The following is a 22,860-nucleotide window of genomic DNA, read 5'->3' on the forward strand; positions in this document are numbered from 1 at the left end:
TAACCGCTGTTGACTTCATGTCTCCGAGCCGCGTTTTGAAGGAATAAAATGTCACTGGTGAAGGAGTCCGGCTCTTGTCCTGACGGTTACCGGGCTCTGAGCACCAGTGAGCTGCGGGAGCTTCTCCAGGACGACGACAAAATGGACCAAATCATTCGACTGAATGAAACGGTGGGTTCCGCTGCTCTGTTCCCCCCCGAAGAACCCGGGGTGTCCGGAGGAATCTGCTTGTTATTAACGCTTAATTACGTCCCTTTTATAGCCTGTAACGACACAGTTCCTTCGTTTTCACTCTGCGTATTTTGTTAAAATTCTCTCTCGTCGCTGAAAATGAGTGTTTATGTATTTTGTGTCATATAACATGATATGTGTAGCAACGTAAATCCGCTTATTACATGGCTCATCGATCGTTTGCGTGGCGAGCGGTCGGCGTTTCCAGTCGGGTTTTTACGGACTTTTTTAATATTAACGTTAATTCAACAGATGCCGAATAGAAGATTTAAAGCATATGTGTGGGTCTGCCTAATATTTGCATGCTTAATTTGATCTACAAGTGTTCGTATTCGCACAAAAGGCATCGTGGTGTTGAAGCCGCTACGCGTTTGCAGTGCTCACGCCAAACTCCCTTTAAATATCTCGCAAAAAAGAGTTTTTCCATCTCCCTGCACTTTGCAGTACAAATTGGAAGATTATTTAAGAACCCGTTTTCCTTTTTATAACACATTTTTGATTTCGGCATCAATTGAATGTATTCAACATCTCCCATTTGAAAGAAATGTGAACTTTTTACAAGTATTCTTTTTCATTCAAAGGCTGTTCTGACGTGCTTATGTATCTTCAAGGAGAAGTGTCATGTTATTGCACTAGGTGAATACATTTGTGCCGAATTGAAGAGTGATGTATAAGCTTTTGTAAACAATGAATTTGTGTTATTTAGTCAACGTGGTTTTGCGTATGAGCATAGAAAGCCCCCAAAAATGAAGGTATTTTGAACGGAATTCCACGTGCATTACACTGCATTAGTCATGCCATTGATGTGTGTCTCAGGGCTACATGATAAGCTTCCTGTGTCAACCAATACTTCTGTACTGACACACACACACATGCATGGGCCACATTTTCATTAGGTGTGCCTTGGGGGTGTTCAAACAGAACAGAGTCTCTCCATCAAGATTCAGTGGGCTATAGAGTTTCATTGCTTTTCTCATGGCTGTGGGTGGGGGTGACAACAGCAGCAGTGTGTGCACTCAAACAGTACCAGTGTGTGCTCATCACCATCAATGCATGTTCTCGCCGTGTTAATGTGGAGCACGTTGAGAAATTGGAATGTTCGTGGAAGAAAGAGGTGCTCCTGGAAGACGACACCTTTTGAGTTGACGTCGTCCTGATACGTTGAGACAGCAAAGGCTGAAAGTCATGTGATATTGCTTAAAAAAGAAAGAGAAAGGCATGACTTTTGTTGGCGACGGGTGTGACATGTGAAACCTGGCTCTTGTGAGTGAAATGGTTACGATGGAGCCAGAGCGCTTGACTCTCCCAGAGAGGTCATACAACTCTTCCCCTGGGAGTCTGTTGAAATCCACCCAGTGTGCCATTAACCTGTCATTAGCTTATTATATAAAACCCTGTGGCATTTGCTTCCAGTGCTTGGTGCAGCTGTATTATACTCATGAAAGTGTATGTTCGCCGTGATCATTTCCCAATGTTTTGTATCCGTATGAGCTCTTGGAGCACAGCGCTTCATTAATCTCATGCAAATTACAAAATGTTATGTAAACTGCTGGGTTTAATCAATCATAATGTCATATATACTCTACAGCTTTCTTGGCCCGCGCTCCGTCTCGTCCTCGTTTGTAACCGTCAGGACAAGAAACGACATGTCCGCCGAGTACAATAATCTGACACATCAGGTTTTTGTCACCGGTGCCACAGCTGCTTCACTGCCGCTGCTTTGTTTTGATCCCAAACAGGCTGGCAGATAAATATCCATCCAGATAACTTTTATTTATGCAAAAGCACCAGTTTAGATGATATGACAACAACACACAACAACTCCGGAGAGCACTCATCAGCGGTAACGTCAGCTTTTTGCTGCCATGAACAATAAATAGTGGTAAAAATAATGGTGCGAAAAGAATGCATCAACTATTCTGTTTGATGAATGTTGAAACAAAGCTTTGCCATAGACCGACAATAACACACAACAGCAGGCGTGTTTGGCTCTTGATGGTCGTGGCGGCTTTTGGAAGTTACTCAAACAGTCGGCGTGTTTACATGCATGTTAAAAGTCCGATCTTGGTCAGACTAAGACATTCATTCAGGTTTTAGTCCAATCATAGTCAGACTAAGACATTCATTCAGGTTTTAAAGTCCGATCTTAGTCAGACTAAGACATTAATTTGGGTTTTAAAGTCCGATCTTAGTCGGACTAAGACATTCATTCAGGTTTTAAAGTCCGATCTTAGTCGGACTAAGACATTCATTCAGGTTTTAAAGTCTGATCATAGTCGGACTAAGGCATTAATTTGGGATTTCTTAATGTCCTGTTAACACGTTAGACAAACATCGTGCTAGTTCTTAGTCTGAATCTGGATAGTGCGATTCATAGTCCGATTACTCCTGCATGTGTACGCTTAGTCGGACTGGAGTTGGACTTTTGTGCATGCACCAAAATGTCCTGAAATTTTTTTCCTGTGACATAAAAGTCAACAGACTCAATACAAGCTAGCTCATAGAGCGATACAGCGCCATCTATGGAGGCAGAGTCAGACATACACAACCAATAAATCGATTTTCGAAGTTGTCCGATTGCCTCTCATAGTCGGACTACGGCCTTAGCTTGATTAAACTTAACATTTCATTGTGAGAGCTGCTAGTGTTGCAAAAGTGATTAGCCAAACTGCATCTCAATTTCATTTGCCAATGAGTCTGTATTCTATGTATTCTATAGTCTATATTCCTTTAATTCAATGCAGCTGCGACGTTACACAAAGAATTCTCTGTCATGAAAAAGACTTCTCTTCTTGTCATCTGTTTAATTAACGCATCTGCCTGGTAGAAGTCTCATTAGCTTTGAGTCTCACGTCAGAATAAAAGAAAACACCTATTCACTGCTATTTCATGTGGCCAGACACGACCACAGAAAACAAAGGTCGGCACGGGCGCTGCTCTTTTGTCTGGTCCAGGATCTGCGTCTCCTGCTCCCAGAGTGTCATTTATCAGCGACGATAAACAATATATCAAGTGTGTTTTTACAGCCTGTGCATTGCAATTCAACCAGCAGTTTAGCTCTCAACAGACTGTGTCAGTTGTTTGATGAGTGCTGTACACAAAGCAGGAAACGCAGTGTCCTGTTTAGGGAAACTTGACGCACGATTGGGTCAAAACACGGCGTGTTATTTTTATTCTTGTGAATCAGACGTGTCGTATCTCAGGCCCTGTAGGTTTTGACCACAGGGCACATTCTGGGAATTCCACTGGACTTTGGACTTGTGCGTCCCTTTTTTGACGACAAATGACATAAAATGTGAGCCCTTTGCGTCCAAAGTGAGCGACTGCTGAAAGGAGAGCAGTTGAAAACCCGAAATGTATCCGGCTGGGCAGAGTCGCAGGAATGCTGAGTCTGATGGAGTGTTCAAGACAAATTTTTTTTTTCCTTTGTGCAGCGCTGGAGTTCACAGAGTGGCTTTGTGTCGGAGTGTTTGAGACACTTTAACTGTTTCTGTACAGTGATGCTGTGACTCTGCGCGTGTTGGCAGCACTGAGCTGCTGCTGCTGCAGCTCATTTGAGTAATTTATAGTTTTCCTGCGGTCTTGTGACAGTGTGACTTTCCCAACCGCTCCCCCGCACGAGCATACCTCACCCAGCGTGGTGCCTTAAAAGCCATAAAAGCTCGGAAATGTGACTTTCCCCAATTTAAATTGTATGAGTAAAGGTTTCATCGGTATATAAAACCCATTTTTGATTCCATCCCATGCAGTTTTATGATGTCAATATTCATTATCATGAGATAGATGTTCCACGATATCTGTATGTGTTCACAACATAGAGAACTAAGTGCATTAAGGCTATTTATCGAATGTGGATGGGCAGGTAACCAGTTTTCCCATTAGATTAGATTAGATAAGGTAAACTTTATTCATCCCCTTTGGGAAATTCAAGTATGACAATGAGATTCTTCCAGATTTGTGTGGAAATAGTCTAAATAAAGTAAGTGCTGCAGTCCTGCAGTGCAGTTTTTCCCTCCCAGGTCCAGGCAGAATAAACATGATCAGACACCTCACCTCACTCTAGCTGTGCCAATCACCTCACCTGGTGCTGAAGCTGCAGCTGTGTCTTTAACAGCTGACAGAATTCTCATTTTTAAGGCAAAGTTATTCACTGTTATTTTGTGCAGCTTCTGAATGTCTTTGGGTGAGTCATTTATCAACATTTATCACTGTTTCATTGACATAAGGATCAATTAAGGTATCGACTCCCAGATTAGGGGATCTAGAGAATATGCAGTGATATTCTGGAGTTGTCTTAGAGGAGTCCACCTTCCCTGCACGAGAGGAACAGGAAATAACACAACACAACTTTCCGAAAGCCACGCGATGGCTCGTAGAACATGAAAACACAGGTGGTGCGCTGCAAATATTGTTCCATTGCTCAGGTGTTTAAGCAACGCCCTCGTCCTTCATCAGGTGCTGTTTCACCAGCAGCAGAGCGTGGAGAAACACAGCTTTCACACACACAAACACACACACTTTTTGTTATATCTCAGTGAGGACACATCATACACATTCTTTAGCTCCTTAACCTAACCCTAACAACTCTAACCCGAAAACCAAGTCTTAACTCTAAAAAAGCCCTTTAAAGTTGTGGCGACCAGACAAAATGTCCCTAACTGTCCCTCACACATGTATAAATACATCTACACACACACACACACACACCTCGCCTCTCCTTCACCCGCGAGTCCCTGTGTTCATATGAAGTCATGCAGCTGTGGTGGGTGTAACCCCTGTGCTCCCTGCACGTTTGAACACCATGAGTCATTGAATGCACCACGATAACAAACACGTTATGTGATTTCTTCATTCCGGAGCTTAAATCGGCATCTGTTTTAAAATTGTTGACAAAGTGATGGTTTTATGGTGAGTTCCGTTTATATCCGAAGTTAAAAAAAGTTTCTACGCCAGTGACGACCGAATTTGTAAGTTTGTCGACCTCATGCACAAGTGATGACGAAGTTTCTCTAAGCTCATCACACCGTGTTCCTTGCATTACTTTTACTTGCTCTCATGCACTGGAGTTTTGAATATACAACAAATATTCTTCTTATGGCAGTTTGCATTCAAACAGTGTGGGAACACCTCTGCAGTCATGGCAGCTTGCTAGTTTCATGGATTCATCTCAAGAGAATTATACATTTATTAACGAGGAACGGAAAAGAATCTTCTAATCAGAGTTTTTCCTGATTTTCTCTTCAGTTCCAGGAGCTTCAGGTGGACAGGGAGACGCTGCTGACCTCCAACCGCAGCTTGGCTGAGGAGAGCCTCGCCCGGCGACCGCGTCTTAATAACGGCAAACTCCAGCTGGCGGATAAATACCGGGAACTGTCCAACCTGGCAACCACGTGCTGGGAAAAACGGAGTCGGCTCGGTGAGTGGACGAAAAGGGAGGGTTTGGGTGGGTGGGTGTAGATCGGGTTCTGGTTTCATGCTGGTAAGCGATCGCTATGGAGACACAAATCAAAAAAAAAAGTGTGGTATTGGTGGTGGTGGCAAGGTCACCGGTTCAAATTCCAGGAATGGATTAGTGAAAAAGTCCTTGTTTTCATTTTGCCAGTGACAGCGTTGCTCTGCGTCTGACCTGAAAACAGCTGAGCATCAAACTCACGTGGGCCTCACAGCAGCCTGTTTTTCACGAGCTGCAAATTAAAATAAACAAAAGAGGAAGAAGAAATCACGAGCAGTGTTTGCACCCTCACCTCTGAAAGTTTAGAGTAATTACACATGAGATCCCACAGTGGCTCCTCATTGTCTTCCCCTGTAATTGCAGTAAGACTTTCCCTGCTACACCATCTCAGGCATAGAAAGCAAAAAAAAGAGACTCCTCAATCACCTTTGACTCGCTGCAACACTTTCCGTTCACTCGCAGCGTTTGAGGGAAGTTTCACATCAGAGCTCAGGAATAAGGCTTTCGGGGTGTCAGCAAGACGAGGCTTCGACTGCTCAGCGAAAGCCTCAGCGTGACTGTGCTTTGGTCATGGGAACGAGACGGAGCGTATCAAGTGCCAGCAGGAAGCTTCCAGCAGTTGTCAAGGAATTTGCCGGGTGGAAAAAAAAGGGGGCCTTGTCTTTGTTTAGGCAAGTCAAGCTTGTGACGACGCAGCCACAGGGCAGCGCCGGAGGATGTCGTCTAAGCCTGATCGGCCTGAAATCTGAAAGCCTCACAGACAAACTGCAGAAATTCCATCACTTACAGCAGAGCCAAGCCGAGAGCAGGTGATAAAGTAAATCTCTCTGCCCTTCATTTCCCACGACACATTGTCAACTGCTGCTTGCGTTAAACCGCGAGTGCGAGCTTTAACGGAGCAGCTCTAAGTGCCGGCTTCTACCCTCGTGAAAGGGCATCGGCCACATTTCTGCATCAGCTGCCGGGCCACTGATGGAAGTTAGGAGGAATGTTAAACTTCCTGTCAATGTGTGTGTGTGCGCGTTACACAGATGCTGTCCCACCATCCCAGCAAAGCAGGATGGGCGGGGGTCCGTCCTTCCTCTGCTAAACATCTGATTCTGGTTTGGTGCAACGAGGAAAGAGGAGGGTAAAATAAGGGGTGAATGAAGATGGTTTTGTGAGCGGAGTAAACCGAACAGAGACAAACGTTGGAGTGGATCAAGGCCGACAGCTGCATTGTTTCATACATCCTGCGACCAGTGAAAGCTGGCAGAGTGAGTTGCGGCTCCCAGGTGGTGTCGAGGCCTTGAGTTGTTCTTGACATCCACTCTGAACAGTTTCTCACAGATTTTGTTGGCATCAGAGTTTCTCTGGTTCTTCCTGCTGCTGCACTTTTTATCAATCACTGGCTCCGACTTTTAGACTTTTGAATAGGGACGTCAGCTGAGTTCCTCATCAGGAGTCAGGACTCATACTCTTTTCGTCCCAATTTTAAAATGTAATTGTCTGTGTTGTAATGATGACTTGTCATTTTTATACAAACAGACATTGGATGATTTATTACAAATGAAGCATTTTTGTTTTCAGGAACTTGATAAATATAAGTCGCGAAAACTATTAGTTCATCCTATTAGAGTTGCAGTAAAGACCTCAGTAAAACAGCCAAATCCAGCATGTATCCAAGACCATGACCAAGACCACAGTCGACCCAAGACTAAGACTTTTAGAAACCAAATCATGACCAAGACTAGACCAGATTGTACCCCCTAAACTAAGACTTTTAGGGACTGAAATCAAATCATGACCAAGACTAGACCAGATTGTACCCCCTAAACTAAGACTTTTAGAAACCAAATCATGACCAAGACTAGACCAGATTGTACCCCCCTAAACTAAGACTTTTAGAGACTGAAACCAAATCATGACCAAGACTAGACCAGATTGTACCCCCCTAAACTAAGACTTTTAGGGACTGAAACCAAATCATGACCAAGACTTGACCAGATTGTACCCCCCTAAACTAAGACTTTTAGAGACTGAAACCAAATCATGACCAAGACTAGACCAGATTGTACCCCCTAAACTAAGACTTTTAGGGACTGAAACCAAATCATGACCAAGACTAGTCCAGATTGTACCCCCTAAACTAAGACTTTTAGAGACTGAAACCAAATCATGACCAAGACTAGTCCAGATTGTACCCCCTTAAACTAAGACTTTTAGGGACTGAAACCAAATCATGACCAAGACTAGTCCAGATTGTACCCCCTAAACTAAGACTTTTAGAGACTGAAACCAAATCATGACCAAGACTAGTCCAGATTGTACCCCCCTAAACTAAGACTTTTAGGGACTGAAACTAAATCATGAACAAGACTAGACCAGTGTACCCCCAAGACTAAGATTTTAGGGAGCGGTAAACAAAACAATCAGGCAGGCCAATATTTTCCATTTGTACTCCACAAATTGTGCCTTTTTGAGGGTTAAGACCTGGTTTAAGGGTTAGAGTTGGGTTTAGGTCAAGTTTAGGGTTACAGGTTAGAGTTAAGCACTTAACCGAGATGGTTGAGGTCAGGGTAAGGGGCTTGGGAAAGCGTTATGTCAATGAGTTTCTTCACTAAGAAAGAGTATCTGGTAATCTGGTAAAGTCTCACAGAATATTCTGCATTGCTGCTCTGTCTCCGTCGACACTGCAGATGGAAAAGGCTTTATGTGGGCTTTAAAGTATGTTCATCATTTTTGAGGAGGCTGCACATCGAGTTATATTACATTATACCGTTTTCATTATTTCATCCCTTTCGCCTGCCTGTGCGTCTGTGATATCCTAATACAAACACAATTTCTCTAAAGCACAGAGATTTAATCTCGGAGATACTCAAACTGATAAAAATGCGTGAAGATGACTTGCTTAGTCGAGGCCCACATACATATTTTTCACGCTCCAATGGATAAGGACAGCAGATCACTGTGAGATATTTACAGCGCAGCTGCAGTGCTATTTAAAACATCAATACATGCTGTCAAATTGAGTGTCACTGATAAGAAATCAAAGAGCTGCTTTCCAGACTTTTTTTTGGCTCTTGATGATATCCAGTTAAACATGTACAGTATGTTAAGAGGTTCAAAGCAGACGTCACTGCAGCCAGTGTTTTTGAGTCACGTCCACGATCAATGGCACACACCGGCGTTCACTGCACTGTTTTTGTATTCCCATGCGGCTACTTAAGATTCCTCAGTGGGTGTTAAAAAGCAGTGTGTTACTCTGCTGAAGTGGATGTAGGCGAGATGTGGAAGCTAAACTACATCGACTGAAACAGTCGGAGCTCGGCAGCAGTAACCAGACACCGTGTCAAAGTCTGCATTTAGAGGGAAATATGCATGAAGCTGCAGTAACGGAGTCAACAATACAGAATAGTAACACACAAGATGCATCTTGAAAATGATATTATAGAGAAGAGACAGACCCATTTACAATATTTCTGCATCTCCACCTGTTTTTTATTGGACTTACTCACATTCTTTTCCACTCCAGACATCTTCACTTCCTGTGTTCTCCCATCATTGACTTGACCTGCTCCTCCTTAATTAGGTTCAGCTGTGTCCAGTTAAACTCACCTCAGTCGATAGCCACCGCTACCCTTTCAGAACCCCCTCGCGCACAGCAAAAGGAGTCAGGAGAATAATCACTATTTGGCTTTTTATCCTCGTGGAACCAGCGTTTTTGGGAGCTCTAAAATGCTATTTCTGGAAACGTGTCCCAGCCTAAGAAAAAACGAACGTCACTCTTGGAAAACTCATGCGCTTGCATTTCCGGTTGCCATCTTCATTATCTTTGTCTTCTTTTTGTGTTTGGAGTTGTTATATATTGCACAAGCTTTAGCCGTACTTCTTCTCCGTGTTTGGTGTATTTCTATGTTAGCGTTACAGCGCCAACTATGGGCCTATACTTACACATACATAAAATTAGGGTGCATTTACACAAGCCCTTCTTAATCGAAGCCTTTCTTAGTTCGTTTGCTTGGAAAGTCCGGTTTCCCCATATGCAGGAAGCAGACTGCAACGCAGGGTATTGTGGGTAAACACACCCTATACGTAAACACACCCAATACATACGCGTGTATAGAAAGATAGCCAGGAGAAATTGCGGTCAGACGAAAATATATTACAACTGTGAGCTCTTTTGTAGCGGAAACAGAAGTCGCCCTGAGTGACTTTTCTTGTTCATTGTTTTGTCTTGTCTTCTCCTTCAGTAATTCTTGATGCAGCGCCGCCTCAGGCAAGGAGGGGAATGCATTATTCAAAAGGACCGGCTGAGTGTTGCAACCCCCCAAATTGAAGCAAGTCCCCAATCGTACCCAGTCTAGCGTACAATTAGAGGTCCTTGTGTGGGGGTTTGTGTGTATGAAGACATTCTTGAAAAGATGACCCCTCTTGCTCTTCCAATGTTGGCGTTTAGAGATTTTTTCACTTTCACTATCACTCCCAAAATGCCCGTTCTGTGAAGCCAACAAGGCACAAAACTTCAGCGGACTAGCTTTCTGGAGGTGCTATCAAGAAGGTTGCTGGGTTGAAAGACTGACCTTGAAGGACTTCAGAGATATGCATCTATGGCAACTGTCATTAAAACTTCAATCCACTGATAACGTCAGTGAACCTTTGATATCAGTGTCAGGTTGAAATTTGAAAGGAAATCAATACTTGTACCATCATGAAAAACACGAGCTACGCCTTTGGCAGCTCTGTAACTGATTCAGCACCATGTGTCAGTTTTATGAGAACGACATCCTGGCATCACTTTAGTCAAAGCATTGTCAATTGTCTGACTGTGGTTCAGCGTTTGATGTTGTTTAGCAGCTGTTGTTTGTGGGCTGTTATGTCTGTGTGCAACACCCAGACTGCACCCTTTGTCTGTTACAGTTCTTCTTTAATCTCCTGTAATCCACAGACCAATCCATGTTGCTTGTCAATTGTGTTCAAAACAAATGTTAATAATAATTTATAACAAAAGAGTTGAACTCTCACCCCCGGGCCACACAGTAACTTCTCTTTACACCCACGAGTTCGGCACAAACGTGGGTTCGGCAGCTGAGGAGCGTTGTACAGGACTGTACTTGCTGTGTCTTATTGTCACACCTTTATTTGCCATGTCAGGTGTCGTCATCAAATCGAGATGCTGGACTTTGTTTTGACTCATCGCACCAAAAGAAGAGGGTTTTCATGCTCACTTCCTGTGAGATTGTATCTGTCCACCTCCTCTGTTGTCAGAGAACAAAGTGCATATGTGTCTGTGATGAAGCGTTTCTGTCTGGGACTTTCCATAGTCGGAGTGAAATAAAAGGGGATTACACCCCTTTGAGTCAATGTCAGCAAGTCACTTGTGGTTTCTGAGGGTCTAAAAGATCTGAATGATACGAACATTCATGATGTGTTTGTGCTGTCAGGGCAGATTCAGAAAGTGAGCCCAGTGTGTGATACATATTTTAAGGATTCAGAGTGAGAGAAGATGCTGAGCGAGTTGCTCACAGTCGGTAGCAGTTCAGGCGAAGCTGTCAGACAAAACACGGGGTTAGAGTTTCCGTCTATACTGCGGCAGAGACACTTTCAGCTCGGCTGTGCAGCATCTCAGTGAACACAGCTGGCCTCGAGACGTTGCATTGCTTTCATTTGGCTGTTGTTTCTTTTTGGTCCCAAACCACCTAAGTCAATAGGATTGAAAGCATAAGGAACAAGAGCTCCATGTCATCTAAATACACATTAAAAGCATGTTCAAACAGCTGCAGTGTGGAATAATGAAGGCAGGAAGGAAGTCATACTACGGTCTGGCATTTGGCTCGCAGGGATTATATTTCCATATTCTTCTGTTAACCAGATTGAAACAATAGTCTGACTAAGACACGGCCACGTATATAGCATTTTCTGATACTTAAACTTGAATTGGTCATACTCCACACTCTTAATCATATTATGTACACATGTATATGTCTAATTAGATTATAATGTCCTGTGTATTGTTGTCACAGTTGTGGATTTTAATGTAGACATGAGTCATGATCAGATTAAGCTTGGTAATGGTGCTTTTGCACGCAGCAGGAAGCCATTTCATCGTCTCTGGATCGTTTATGTTTACTCTTGATAGTCACAGCCCTTTACTGCTCGCCTGTGGCGAATGCGACACCAAACCAACAACTGATGATGACTTTAATCAGGTGACACATTTTTGAGAATTACCAGGTAATCCAACTTCTTTGCTCATTTTCTTCCAAGCCCTTTCTTGAATTTGAACTCAAGTTTAAGTAATTACACCTGAGCGACTAAAGCATTTATGCATGATTCACATCAAAAATTCCATCTTCTCTCGTCTTTTCTCGACAATTTGACTTCCCATTTGGTGTGAATGCATGAGAACGCACTGTAACAGGATTATGGGTAAACTATTCTGTTAGCAACCCATGTAAACATAGTTTTGATCATGCTAAAACAATTACTAAGTGTTTTCTTTGAAAATTATAAACAAGAAATCATTAGAACTTATTCATTTTTGGTTTGTGGAGAATAACATTGTTATTTCCAGGTTCCAGGTCCAGGATCAACATTTTTCAAGATTTTGTACCAAACAAAAACTCAATTAATTGAGAAAATAATCAGCAGATTCATCCCCCGTAGTGTTTTAATCAAAATAAAGGTAAATAGTCTGATTTTTGGTGACCATTGTGTCTCTTTTTGACAAACCTTTGACCTTTTCCTATAGTGCCACCATAAGGTTGACATGCGTAGATTTGATTTGACATTCAGCTGATACGACGGACCACCCACTAATCAGAGGCTCGGTTGTTCAATCCTAGTCTTTAGTAAGACCCGGAACCCCAAAATCACCACTGATGTCTGTTCCAAATGTGCGATTGACATTAAAAGTCCAAAATTCAACCCGTCCAATACAAACTACATTGGATTACAACAAATTATTCAGCAAAAATATTGGCAGCCCGACCAACTCCAGCTGTATCTCATGTTTAATGCTAATCAGTGAATGTGCTTACTCTGAAATGAGCACTCCAAAAAAAAACGTGTTTGGCATCGTACACTGCATGCTTAGCATCAGCTTGTTAATATTTCCAAACTACAGCTTAACACAGCTGCTAGCATGGCTAATGCTCTTAGTCGCGTTTTTTTTTTATTTTACAGGAATTGCATTGAATTGTTTGCATGTTCCTAATGTTTAAATCTGTAGAGATAGAGTTGTCAGAATCGTCAGAATTGGCAGATGTTGTGAAGTGAGAGAGAGAAAAGGAAACTTTATAAATCCTCAAGTGTCAAGTGTCAATGTAGCATGAAAAAGAAGGGAAAGGATGAGTTCAGTTCATTCTCTACAGTCAAGGTCCAAGGATGTATTGGTTGGACCGATATTTGTCATTTTCATTCATCGGCATTGACTGATTATTATGTATTACATGGTCAATTCATCCAAATTTCATCCCAAAAGATCTTTGTTTTGCTTATAATTAAACTGAGGTTAGGTGTCAATGTCTGTTCTTTCCCCCAAAATTTAAATCATAACCATAGAAAATTCCTTGTGATCTATTTTAGTCATGTCTGGTGTTCTGTATCAGATACACAGGTACAACGTCCTTGCACTGGCCTCAATGGACATCATACTTATGCAACATCAGCCCTTTCCTGACCAACTGCAGAGTTACGAGATGACACAGATGAAAGCACATGGTGACGAGTTCTTTTCCAAATGGGAAGAAAACAGGAAAAAGTCCCTTAAAATAGACTGAATATAAATCTGTCAGATTGTAGGAAATGTGGGTTCTGGCATTAGACAGCTGGTTTAATAGCAGAGTTGATCCCATGAGCAGTGCTGGTCATGACTGAACAGACACAGGAAAGCTCATCAAACCTCAGAACAACGCAACGTCAAAGGAAATAAGATGTCATGGTGCTGATCGCACGCTTTGATTTACGGGACTCAGGAGAGCGCTGCACTGAATATAAAAACAGATAAACGCTTCCATTGTCGTTTCAGATGAAGCTTTCTCGTAGGAGGAGAGTAATATTGTATTTAAGAACAACACGCTAACAACTTTAACCAAGACAAGGCAGGGGAGAAGCCAAGTCGAGATCAAGCCAAGAACACTGTATTTCATATGTCCTTCCTTTTGGTCACACTGCATCTAACAGCTTTGATCTTGGATACACTCTGGTCTTGGTCATAATTAGGTTCAGTTCCTAAAGGTTTTGGTCTTGGGTACAGTCTGGTCTTGGTTGTCGCCTTGACTTTGTCTCAAAATCGTCTTGGGTAGAATTTGGTCTTGGTCATGATCCAGTCTCATTCCTTACACATCTTGGTCTTGGGCACACTCTGGTCATAGTTTTGGTCATGATTTGGTTTCAATTCTTAAATCTTGGGTACACTAAGGGCCAATTCCAATTCCTATCTTAACCCTCAATCTTAACCCTCAATCTCAACCCTAAATCTTAACTAACCCTCAAAACCAAGTGTTGAGGGTTATTTTATCACTTAGAAATGGGACACCCCTTAAATGCAGATACGTCTTCAGACTGTGGGGGGCAGAATAACGTGAAAGCTGCATCCAGTCTGTCAACTCCAAAAAAGAAGAAGAAGAAAACATTTACGTCACGATTATTTATTTATTATTGTATTTCAGTCAAGTTATTAGGTTGTCAGTTAGTTATAAGATGATACTCATACAAATACCACAACTACGGACATATTCAGCTGACAGTTACCGCACACCACGGCTTATTGAAGGGTAAACGATAGCAAACGATCACTTGTCTGCACCGGCCGGCTATTGACAAACGATCGTAAAATAAAAATAAATGTTACGCAACAATGACGTCAGTAATCCATAATATGGGCCTAAACTAAGATAGTGTAGCGCATTCGTTTCGCTGCATTCGGCGCCATCTTTGTTATGACAAAACAAGCAATGCATTCTGGGTAGCCCTTGCTCCCAAGGGTGGTCTCAGAAATCAAGATTGAGGGTTAAGCAAGGAATTGGAATTCACCCTAAGTCTTGTCATGATTCAGTCTTGGTCCGTAAAGATCTTGGTCTTGGGTACACTGGTCTTTGTGAAGACTTGGTCTGAGCTGCTAAAACTGTTGGTCTTAGGTACCCTTTGGTCTGGGTCTTCATCACTTTCCATTTTCAGTCCCGAAAGGTCTTGACTTGGTCTAAGCCCCTACAATTGTTGGTCTTCGGTAGGTTTTGGTCTTCATCTCTTTCCATTCTCAGCCCTTAAACATCTTGGTCTTGGGTACACTGTGGTCTTGGTCACAGTCTTGGGCACATTCTTGGTTTTTTAAGTGCGGTCTTCACTGAAACTCGAGTGGCTAGTTTGGCTGATACCCCTGAATGACCTTTGAGAAAACGGCCAGTGTTACTCCCAGTTCACAGCTCATCACAGCTGTGAAGCTGTAATCACACTTGCTGTAGATATAACACGGACTCCCTCAGGTTTTTATGTGCTGACATAGCGGCAGAGACGACAAACGTGAGCGCAGAGCGCCGCAGGGTTTCAATTCACTGCTGACTCTCAAGCCTCGGATACATCCGTGCCCTGCGTGGCCCCAACTGTAAAACCATGACCTATGTGTGCATAATCGGTCGCAGAATGCTTGCCCAGCATGTTAAAGTACATTTATTCACTTGATTTTTCACAGCTATCCAGCACGGTAGAGTTGGCTGCTTTTCTTAGGGGGGAAGGAATGGTGTCTCTCATTCTTGAATTACAACATTTCCATGTTGGTGTTCTTTCCAGCTGGCTCTTGTTCAGTCAGTGTAGCAGCCTTTGACCAGGGACGATATTAGCCACAGGTGAGCTCATTGTTTACCTTTCCCACATCAAATATTTAATGTTTTCCTTCACTCACTGTTGAGTGAATAAATGAATGAATGAATTGTGATGTTTTCTGCTAAGACAGGCAGCAGTTTTTCAGCAACAAAGCCAGCAGAAAACCAATGTTTCCTTCTGCTGCACACAAACACAGTGTGCACAGTGAGGCAACATCGAGGAGCATTTAGCAGCTGAAGACGCAGATATTTCCCTCAGGGCTTTGTAGAGAACAAAAACAGGAGCAATATCAGATTGAAGGATGATGTGTCGACTTGTTTTTCACGACCCTAAAGGCAAGATCGCTCGAAAAACAGTCGAGAGTCTCATCCCCAGATCATTAAATGCTAACATTTTACGATAGACGGCGTCTATATGACGTGTGCTCTTCATATAGGACAGGCTTTTTCTCTCTGAACGTCTGCACACATGTGTTTAAGATTTTTTCCTTTCTTTTAAGATGTAGGTAGTTGTGAACAATGTTAAAATCGCTCTCTGACGTGAGCTGTCAAATTGGTCTTAAAGTCTTTTTATTATGCGATTATTGATCAATAATGCCATAAAATCTTAGCAGTAAATGGTCACAAATATGCAGGAGACTAACTCATTTTACAGTTTAATAGAAAGTGTCTTTAAACAAACAAACAAAGCAAAATCAGATTGGACACAAATTATTATTCAAAGCATATTTTGACAGGGACAGGATTTTTAAACGATGGCCTTTTTAGCTTTTAAAACTGACGCTTCTGTTAAACATTCATGTAAATATCTGACCTTTAGTGAGTGACACAAACCGAGGCATGATGTGCATATGAATCGAGTTATAAATAATGTACAAGGTTAGGCTTTGTTGCGTCGTATGTGACCTTTCAACATGGATTCCCTAATTAAGTTACGTAATGACAGAAAGTCTTAAGGGTCTACCATCAGCAGTACATGTGCACATGCAAAAATGAAGCTTTGCATCGTCTATACTTGAATTCCTTCGCTTATTTTGAATTCTCTGATCGTGTAAGATGTATAAAGGGACAGCTGTAACTATGTAAAGTGTATTTTTGCCCCATTTTTTAATGGACATTGCTCAATATTAATTTCTCTCAGTCTTTGGTGTAAGTAAAGGACAAACTGCATATAGAGATCAGGGCTGAGCAATATATCCATATTTTAGCTATTAATCTTAGATTTTTGAATGCCATCATATCATGATAAGGTATCTGTAAAGGATGTTGCAATACATTTGTGAAATACTCTAAATATTATAAATTAAATATTATATATATATTTTGATTGAAAAAGTACATGGACAAAAGGTAATAACTGTATTTTAAGCAACAGATATTTTACATTAGAGTGCATTTACAGTGTATTGTCACTCTTACTCGAAAGAAAACTTTCCATGAGTCCAGAGAAACAACCTGCAGCTTTATATCTCCACATATCTCGTAAATTTGGGGATATACCATTTAACTACATCAATACATTATTTGTTAGCCTTAACAGAGACCCTTTTACAACAGAAGCAGTGGATTAAAAAGCAGTGACGTGGACACAAATGGTCTGATTTCAGTGTTTGTTTAACCTCCTCGGTTAGAGACGTATCTCGGAGTTGACTGGGAGACTCTGGCGAAGTCCATTAACATGTCGACATCAGCTGTTTCGCTGGGAGGCTGCTGCTCAGCGCGCCGTGCTTTCACAGCGACTGTCACATCGATCAGCGCTTCACGCGGTGGAGACTCCGCCGAGACGATGTAGGTTGTGACTTCACGTTGTCTCGGCTCACGCATGAAAAGGTTCTGACTCTGACCCTGACCGGACCGGACACCTTGACAGTCGGGGATTTGAGGAGGCTTCGGTGCCCCGAAGGTGGATTCAATGATTTTGTCACCGGGAAGAGTGTCTTTGGTGTTTTTAATGACTGCATGCCTGTCACAGAAGAGTGTTTGATGTGTTCGGTCCAGGTCTGGAGCTGTGTCGCAGAGTGCAGGACTGAAACATGAGATCAGACCTGGCAACTTTACCTCCAGTCTATAAATATGTTCTGTGTTGAAAGAAATATACAACTATGGCTGGTACTCTGTCTCTGAAACTTGCGATACTAAAGCGTGACATCAACAGACTGTTGGCCACCTGAAAACGTGTCAATCTCCAACATTTAGCAAGGAAATATCTAAAATCTACTAAAGCTGATACATTTACCAGCTAGCTATTATAACATGCAAAGGACATTTGTCATGACGGCATGTTCTATTTGCTCAGTGAAGCATTCACTTCATGTTTATAAGTTTATAACTTTGAATCGCCTCCGTTAAAGGTGAAGTAAGTAGTTTATAGTGCCATCTAGAGGAGAGGCAGAAATTTACAACAAAGAACTGCTCCTCTGCTCACCCCCTCCCTTCCCTGAGCGCTACGGTATCCGCAGCTGGCCAAATGTCGTCCTCGTCGTCTTTCTCCGTGTCAGCAGATAAGGTTCGTGAGGCGAGGAGAGGGCGAGCTACGGCGGCCGTAGCAGACGAAGCCGAGAGAGTGGAGGCGGGACTTCCGCTGCAAATAAAGAGACGCTTGATTTGTTCCCTCGCGTTTGTCCTTACAGGCTCCGGTAGAAACATGGCGTCTCGCTGCTAACAGTGGCTATGCAACCGCGGCCCGCGACCATGTTATTTTACATGACTTTTTGAAACACTACGAAAACGAAACAAAAACTATTATACAGCGACTAGACAATGCAGGAGCACATAATATGTATAAAAAATTGGATTTTGGGTTATATAAACCCATAAATACTACACATTGTCCCTTTAAGCTAAGTCAACCTGCGCAACACGGGAATCAACGGTGTGTAAACTGTTATGAACGTTTAACAACAGAGCACAGGATGTGTCCACGTGCATCATAAGGATGTAGATGTGACTATGAAAACAACTTGGGCGACTCCTATGTCCTGTTTGTAGCATCAGACATGACGAGCTCTACGGCACTAGACGTTGCATTTGCAGAGACGACCTGTAACCTGGACAATGTGATACATGCAAATGCACACAACAAGAACAGAAAAATGCTCGTGACACAAAGATTCACGTTTGGCGTACAAGCGCAGCATCAGCACAGTCACGGCGACACGACCGCCCCGACTCCTCATTGTCTCATATCTGCTCGCAGACACAGTTGCGTTACACCAACAGCAACACCATGCTCCTCGTTCGACCCCTAAAGGTTCTTCTGCCATCTCCACCTCCTCAAATGTAGGGCAAACGTGGCTTCTCTGTTTGCTCGGCTGTCACCTCACATTACTCCCCCATCTCCCAACAGCTGCAGAGCGGGGTCACGGAGAAGACCACTCCTTAGTGCATGCTTGCGTTTTTTTACTACATCGATTGTCCACCACGCAAGACACATGGATTATTAATGTTGAGGTGTCTGAACCTAGTGTCCTTTTCAGCCTTAAACCAGACATTTGGTGCAGCCATTATTTCCTTTTTTTCCAGTCAGTCTGAGCTCCAGCTGACTTATTTGATGGCCACACCACATCATCGTGCTTCACTGACAAGCAGGGAACATTTAGAGTGAATATCTTGAGGTGCAGCCGCCTGCACACACTGTCCATTTCCTCTGAATCTTTCAAACGGGGGGGGTAGAGATTTCCCTGGAGGGTTCACAGTTTATTGGAGTCGTCACTGCGACCTTTCTTTGCCCCTCACTTTCCACTGAACCCACTCAGACTTGCAGGGATAGGAGGGGTGGGGTGGGGGTGGGGTTTTAGCGTGGCTGTCACAGCGTCTCTTCACAGGGACAAGACGCACTTTCCAGTCAGCTGGGTCAGATTTGTTGGTAATGATGAGCGACCGCCGTTCCCCAGGAGGTGAACAGATGCTGCGCTTGTGCTCTGTGCTGAATGCATATTTAGACAGAACAGGCACAGGAAGTGCTGCGTTCCTGCTAGTTCACATTAGGCCTTTTTAGCACATAGCTTTAGCTGCATTTCCTGTATGTAAGCAAGTGTTTATGTTATTTTTCAACAGGAAATTGCGTGTTCTCCGTTTTGTTAGTCACCTCAGTGGACATTGTTCTTGCTGCCTGGAACTTGAGATGTCCGTTTGAGCCAGTATTGGCTGATACGTACAGTAATGCGCCACCTACTGGCAATGGCAGTTTTAGCTGTTATCCAAACCGAACTATACAATATTTTTCTTTTTTGCACTTAAACATGAAGAAATGTCTTCAAACACACCAAAAACAGAGGAAGACATGGATTATGCTGAAAAAGCTTTTTGTTAAGTGATGTGTAGCGGGATTAAGCGCTAGACAGGTGGGGCTATGACCTTATCGTTTTCTGAAATAGTATTTTAGGGCTCCTACAATAAAAGCTGATAAGATATGAAACCCAGGCTTTTAGCCAGCAGGGCATACTGAAAATAATCAGACACCCTACTTTTAGGCAGGACGCCCTAAAGACGCCCTATTTTTCCCCTGGTAACCAGCGAAACGATGTTGTGATGACTCGGTCACAAAAACTATGGCCAGCTCGCGCCTGTCTATACCCGCGCGTATACCACAAGATGTGAGTACACGGTGGAACAGCACATATTAAATGCTGGAGTCTCTTTTCATAAAAGCGAAACTTGGCTGCAGTGCAGCGCGGATTATGAACTCCCCGCGACAGGACTCTCTTCTCTCCCTCTCGCCCTTTGAGCAGTTAACTAAAGCGATCAGCTCATCTGATGCATCTGTTATTCCCTTAATTACAGCGCTAAAATGTATTCTAAAGAAAGAATGAGACCACGGCGTAAAAGGGGGGCAAGGGGGGACAAATCCTAGCTAAAAGCCTGACGAAACCTTTGCGGATTCTCCTCAACTCTTTCTCTTGGATACACAGCGTCAGTCTTTGACGTCCTCCTCCTACCAGGTTGAACAGATAGAATCTCATATTTGGACAAAATCACCTTCAGACCCTAGAGATACTACTTAAAAGTTGTGTTTGTGTTAAGTTGTCGTAACTTAAGTATAAATTGTCCAAACTGCCCCAAACGTCACTTTGTACCAGAGTTCTAGCCCAAAGTTGTTAATATTGTGACACAGATATCGTGCCACAGTCCCACATAGTGGACACAGGAAGTGTTCAACGTGTGCATCCTGTGGTTTCAACCACTAAAACTATGACAAATCAAACCAAATATTGTGATGTTAGCGTCATCGAAGGCCATGTTGCACCTCTTGTTGTTTATTGTAATTGTTGTGTTCCAAGGTATTTTATGTCTTGTTATCGGGGTTTCAGTGAGAAAACACTAGCTTAGCTCTGTTTTGTCAGTTACTCTCTCTTCAGTGATAGAAATGACCAATATATATGTACAAAAATCAGTTTGAATAAGTGTTGAACTCATGTGTCACAGTCATGTTTTCTCAGTCATGTTGTCACGTTGGTTTAAATGTTCTCTGGCAGGTTTTATGACATGCAGTGTCTTGTGTGGGTTTTTTTTTACGAGCTGCTGCCTTAATCTTTTTGTTTAAGGCTCCCTGCTTTTTATTTCATTTCAGCAGATATAAATAATTCAACTGTGGCAGCTGTATGTATGTGTGTGTGTGTGTGTGTGTGCTCATGAATAGCGCGCTCCTGGGCGTTCTCGGCGAGGCACAAGGTCAAAGGAAGCTCGAGGAAAAGCATTTATTCTTAATTATTATTCCTTTGTTTTTGTATTAATGTGCTGAAGGCTGAGAATCTGGGACAGAAATATGAGAAGAGACTTTAAAGCGAGTTTTCAGTCTCGTGGTCAAACACAACTAAGACCAGTTTCCCAAAATAGCTCAAAGTCGAGTATTTACAGCCCCCGTTTTCCAGAAACCGACCACCACCACCATCATCTTCAAGTCAGCACATACGCTGATGGCAAGATGGTTAAAGCTCTTCTTTGTGATTTGGAAAATAATTTTCTCTGCTGCGGTTTTCTGGGTGTTGTTTTTTTTTTTACAGTGAGGTCATACGTCCTCATCGTCCACCCCCCTTTTATTTTTCTTTCTGTCGTTTGCAGAGGCTCGCGTCCAGAAGCACAGTCTGCAGACGGCACAGAACCTCCTGCAGGAGGAGGTGGCACGCGCCGAGGAGCATTCAGAGGTAAGTCGCAGCCCACCCACCTCTGTGCAACCTGATCCCAGAAGACATGAGGAACATCTGAGAGAATTAGTCTTCACATGTGCTCTGTCACTGCTGCCCTCAGATGTTTGAAGCATCTACAAACATAAAGGAAAAAACAGCAGTCGCATCTTTTCCCTGTTCACATTCAAGAGCAGCTTCAGATTCTTCATGAGGTTGAAGCAGATTAGTTCTGCATGTGTGTGTGTGTGTGTCCCCCCCCTGTCGCAGTAAATACCGGGTCAGATTGTTTGAACAGTTGGTTCCTTCTATGAAGTCTACTTTTTGATTTAGTGAAGGAGGAAACTCAGAGAAGCCACAGCAGAAATAAAAATTGTTAGTTTGAAGAATATGTAGAAGCAGAAGAAGAACATTTTCTAATGATTATTTTCATAATCTGGACAAATTCATCAGTAGTTTAAACCATTAAAATGTCAGAAATTGTAGTGATTTTTCTCAAATGTCTTGTTTTGGCCACAAACCATGATGTCTTTGTTATATGGAGCAAAGGAAACCAGGAAATACTATATTTACATTTAAGAAGCTGAAAATAGCAGAAAACCAAACATTTAAACAATTATCTAAATCAGCTATTCTCAACCTTGGGGTCGCGAGATGATTTTTTGGGGTCGCCAAATTATTTTGGAATAATATCATTTAGATTTTTTTTTTTTTTTTATTAAAATTAATGTAGCGTCCGAAAGGACGTTAGAATGACGACGAGCGGTTGGGCCGAAAAAGTACACTGGATGCGCCAGCTTTTCACCACCTGACCGCACATTACAGACTGCTTTCCCCGGCATGCACACTGGAAGAGTTCTGGTTGTCAGGAGCAACAGAGTACGCAGCACTGTCAAAAGCTGCAACCGATGTACATTTGCATCCACGTATCTCTGTAAAAAGACTTTTTCTGCGCCGACACACATGAAAAACAAATACAGGCCCAGCCAACACATTAAATATTGTTTGCAGCTATTTGGCTTTGTGAAGAAAAAAAAAGAAGACATTTATAGTTAGGAGTTATTGTTAACTAAATATCTCTGCTTTGACAAGGAAAGGGGCCAAAGAAGCAGATTGACAGTCTTAAGTTGTTGTTATGACAGAATGTTAAGACGTTCTTTTTCATGTTTAAGCTCTCAGCAACATAGATGTTTAAAATGAAACATGGGCTGTTTTCTTCCCAGTGTGTTTGTACAAAACGATCAACAATCGACTT

The 22,860-nt window shown here is 42.6% G+C and overlaps 1 protein-coding gene across 1 annotated transcript in view; it reads left to right on the forward strand.

Moving 5' to 3' along the window:
• The window catches only part of vps37d (VPS37D subunit of ESCRT-I), a 31,238-nt gene continuing 8,378 nt past the window's right edge, over window positions 1–22,860 (forward strand). Inside the window, exons 1-3 of the mRNA XM_083888881.1 lie at window positions 1–171; window positions 5,476–5,647; window positions 21,544–21,626. Coding sequence (XP_083745007.1) covers window positions 49–171; window positions 5,476–5,647; window positions 21,544–21,626 — 378 coding nt within the window. The 5' untranslated portion in view covers window positions 1–48. The remainder of the gene's footprint in view (window positions 172–5,475; window positions 5,648–21,543; window positions 21,627–22,860) is intronic.

The sequence above is a fragment of the Microchirus variegatus genome (genome assembly GCF_963457635.1).
Source record: "Microchirus variegatus genome assembly, chromosome: 5".
Taxonomy (NCBI): domain Eukaryota; kingdom Metazoa; phylum Chordata; class Actinopteri; order Pleuronectiformes; family Soleidae; genus Microchirus; species Microchirus variegatus.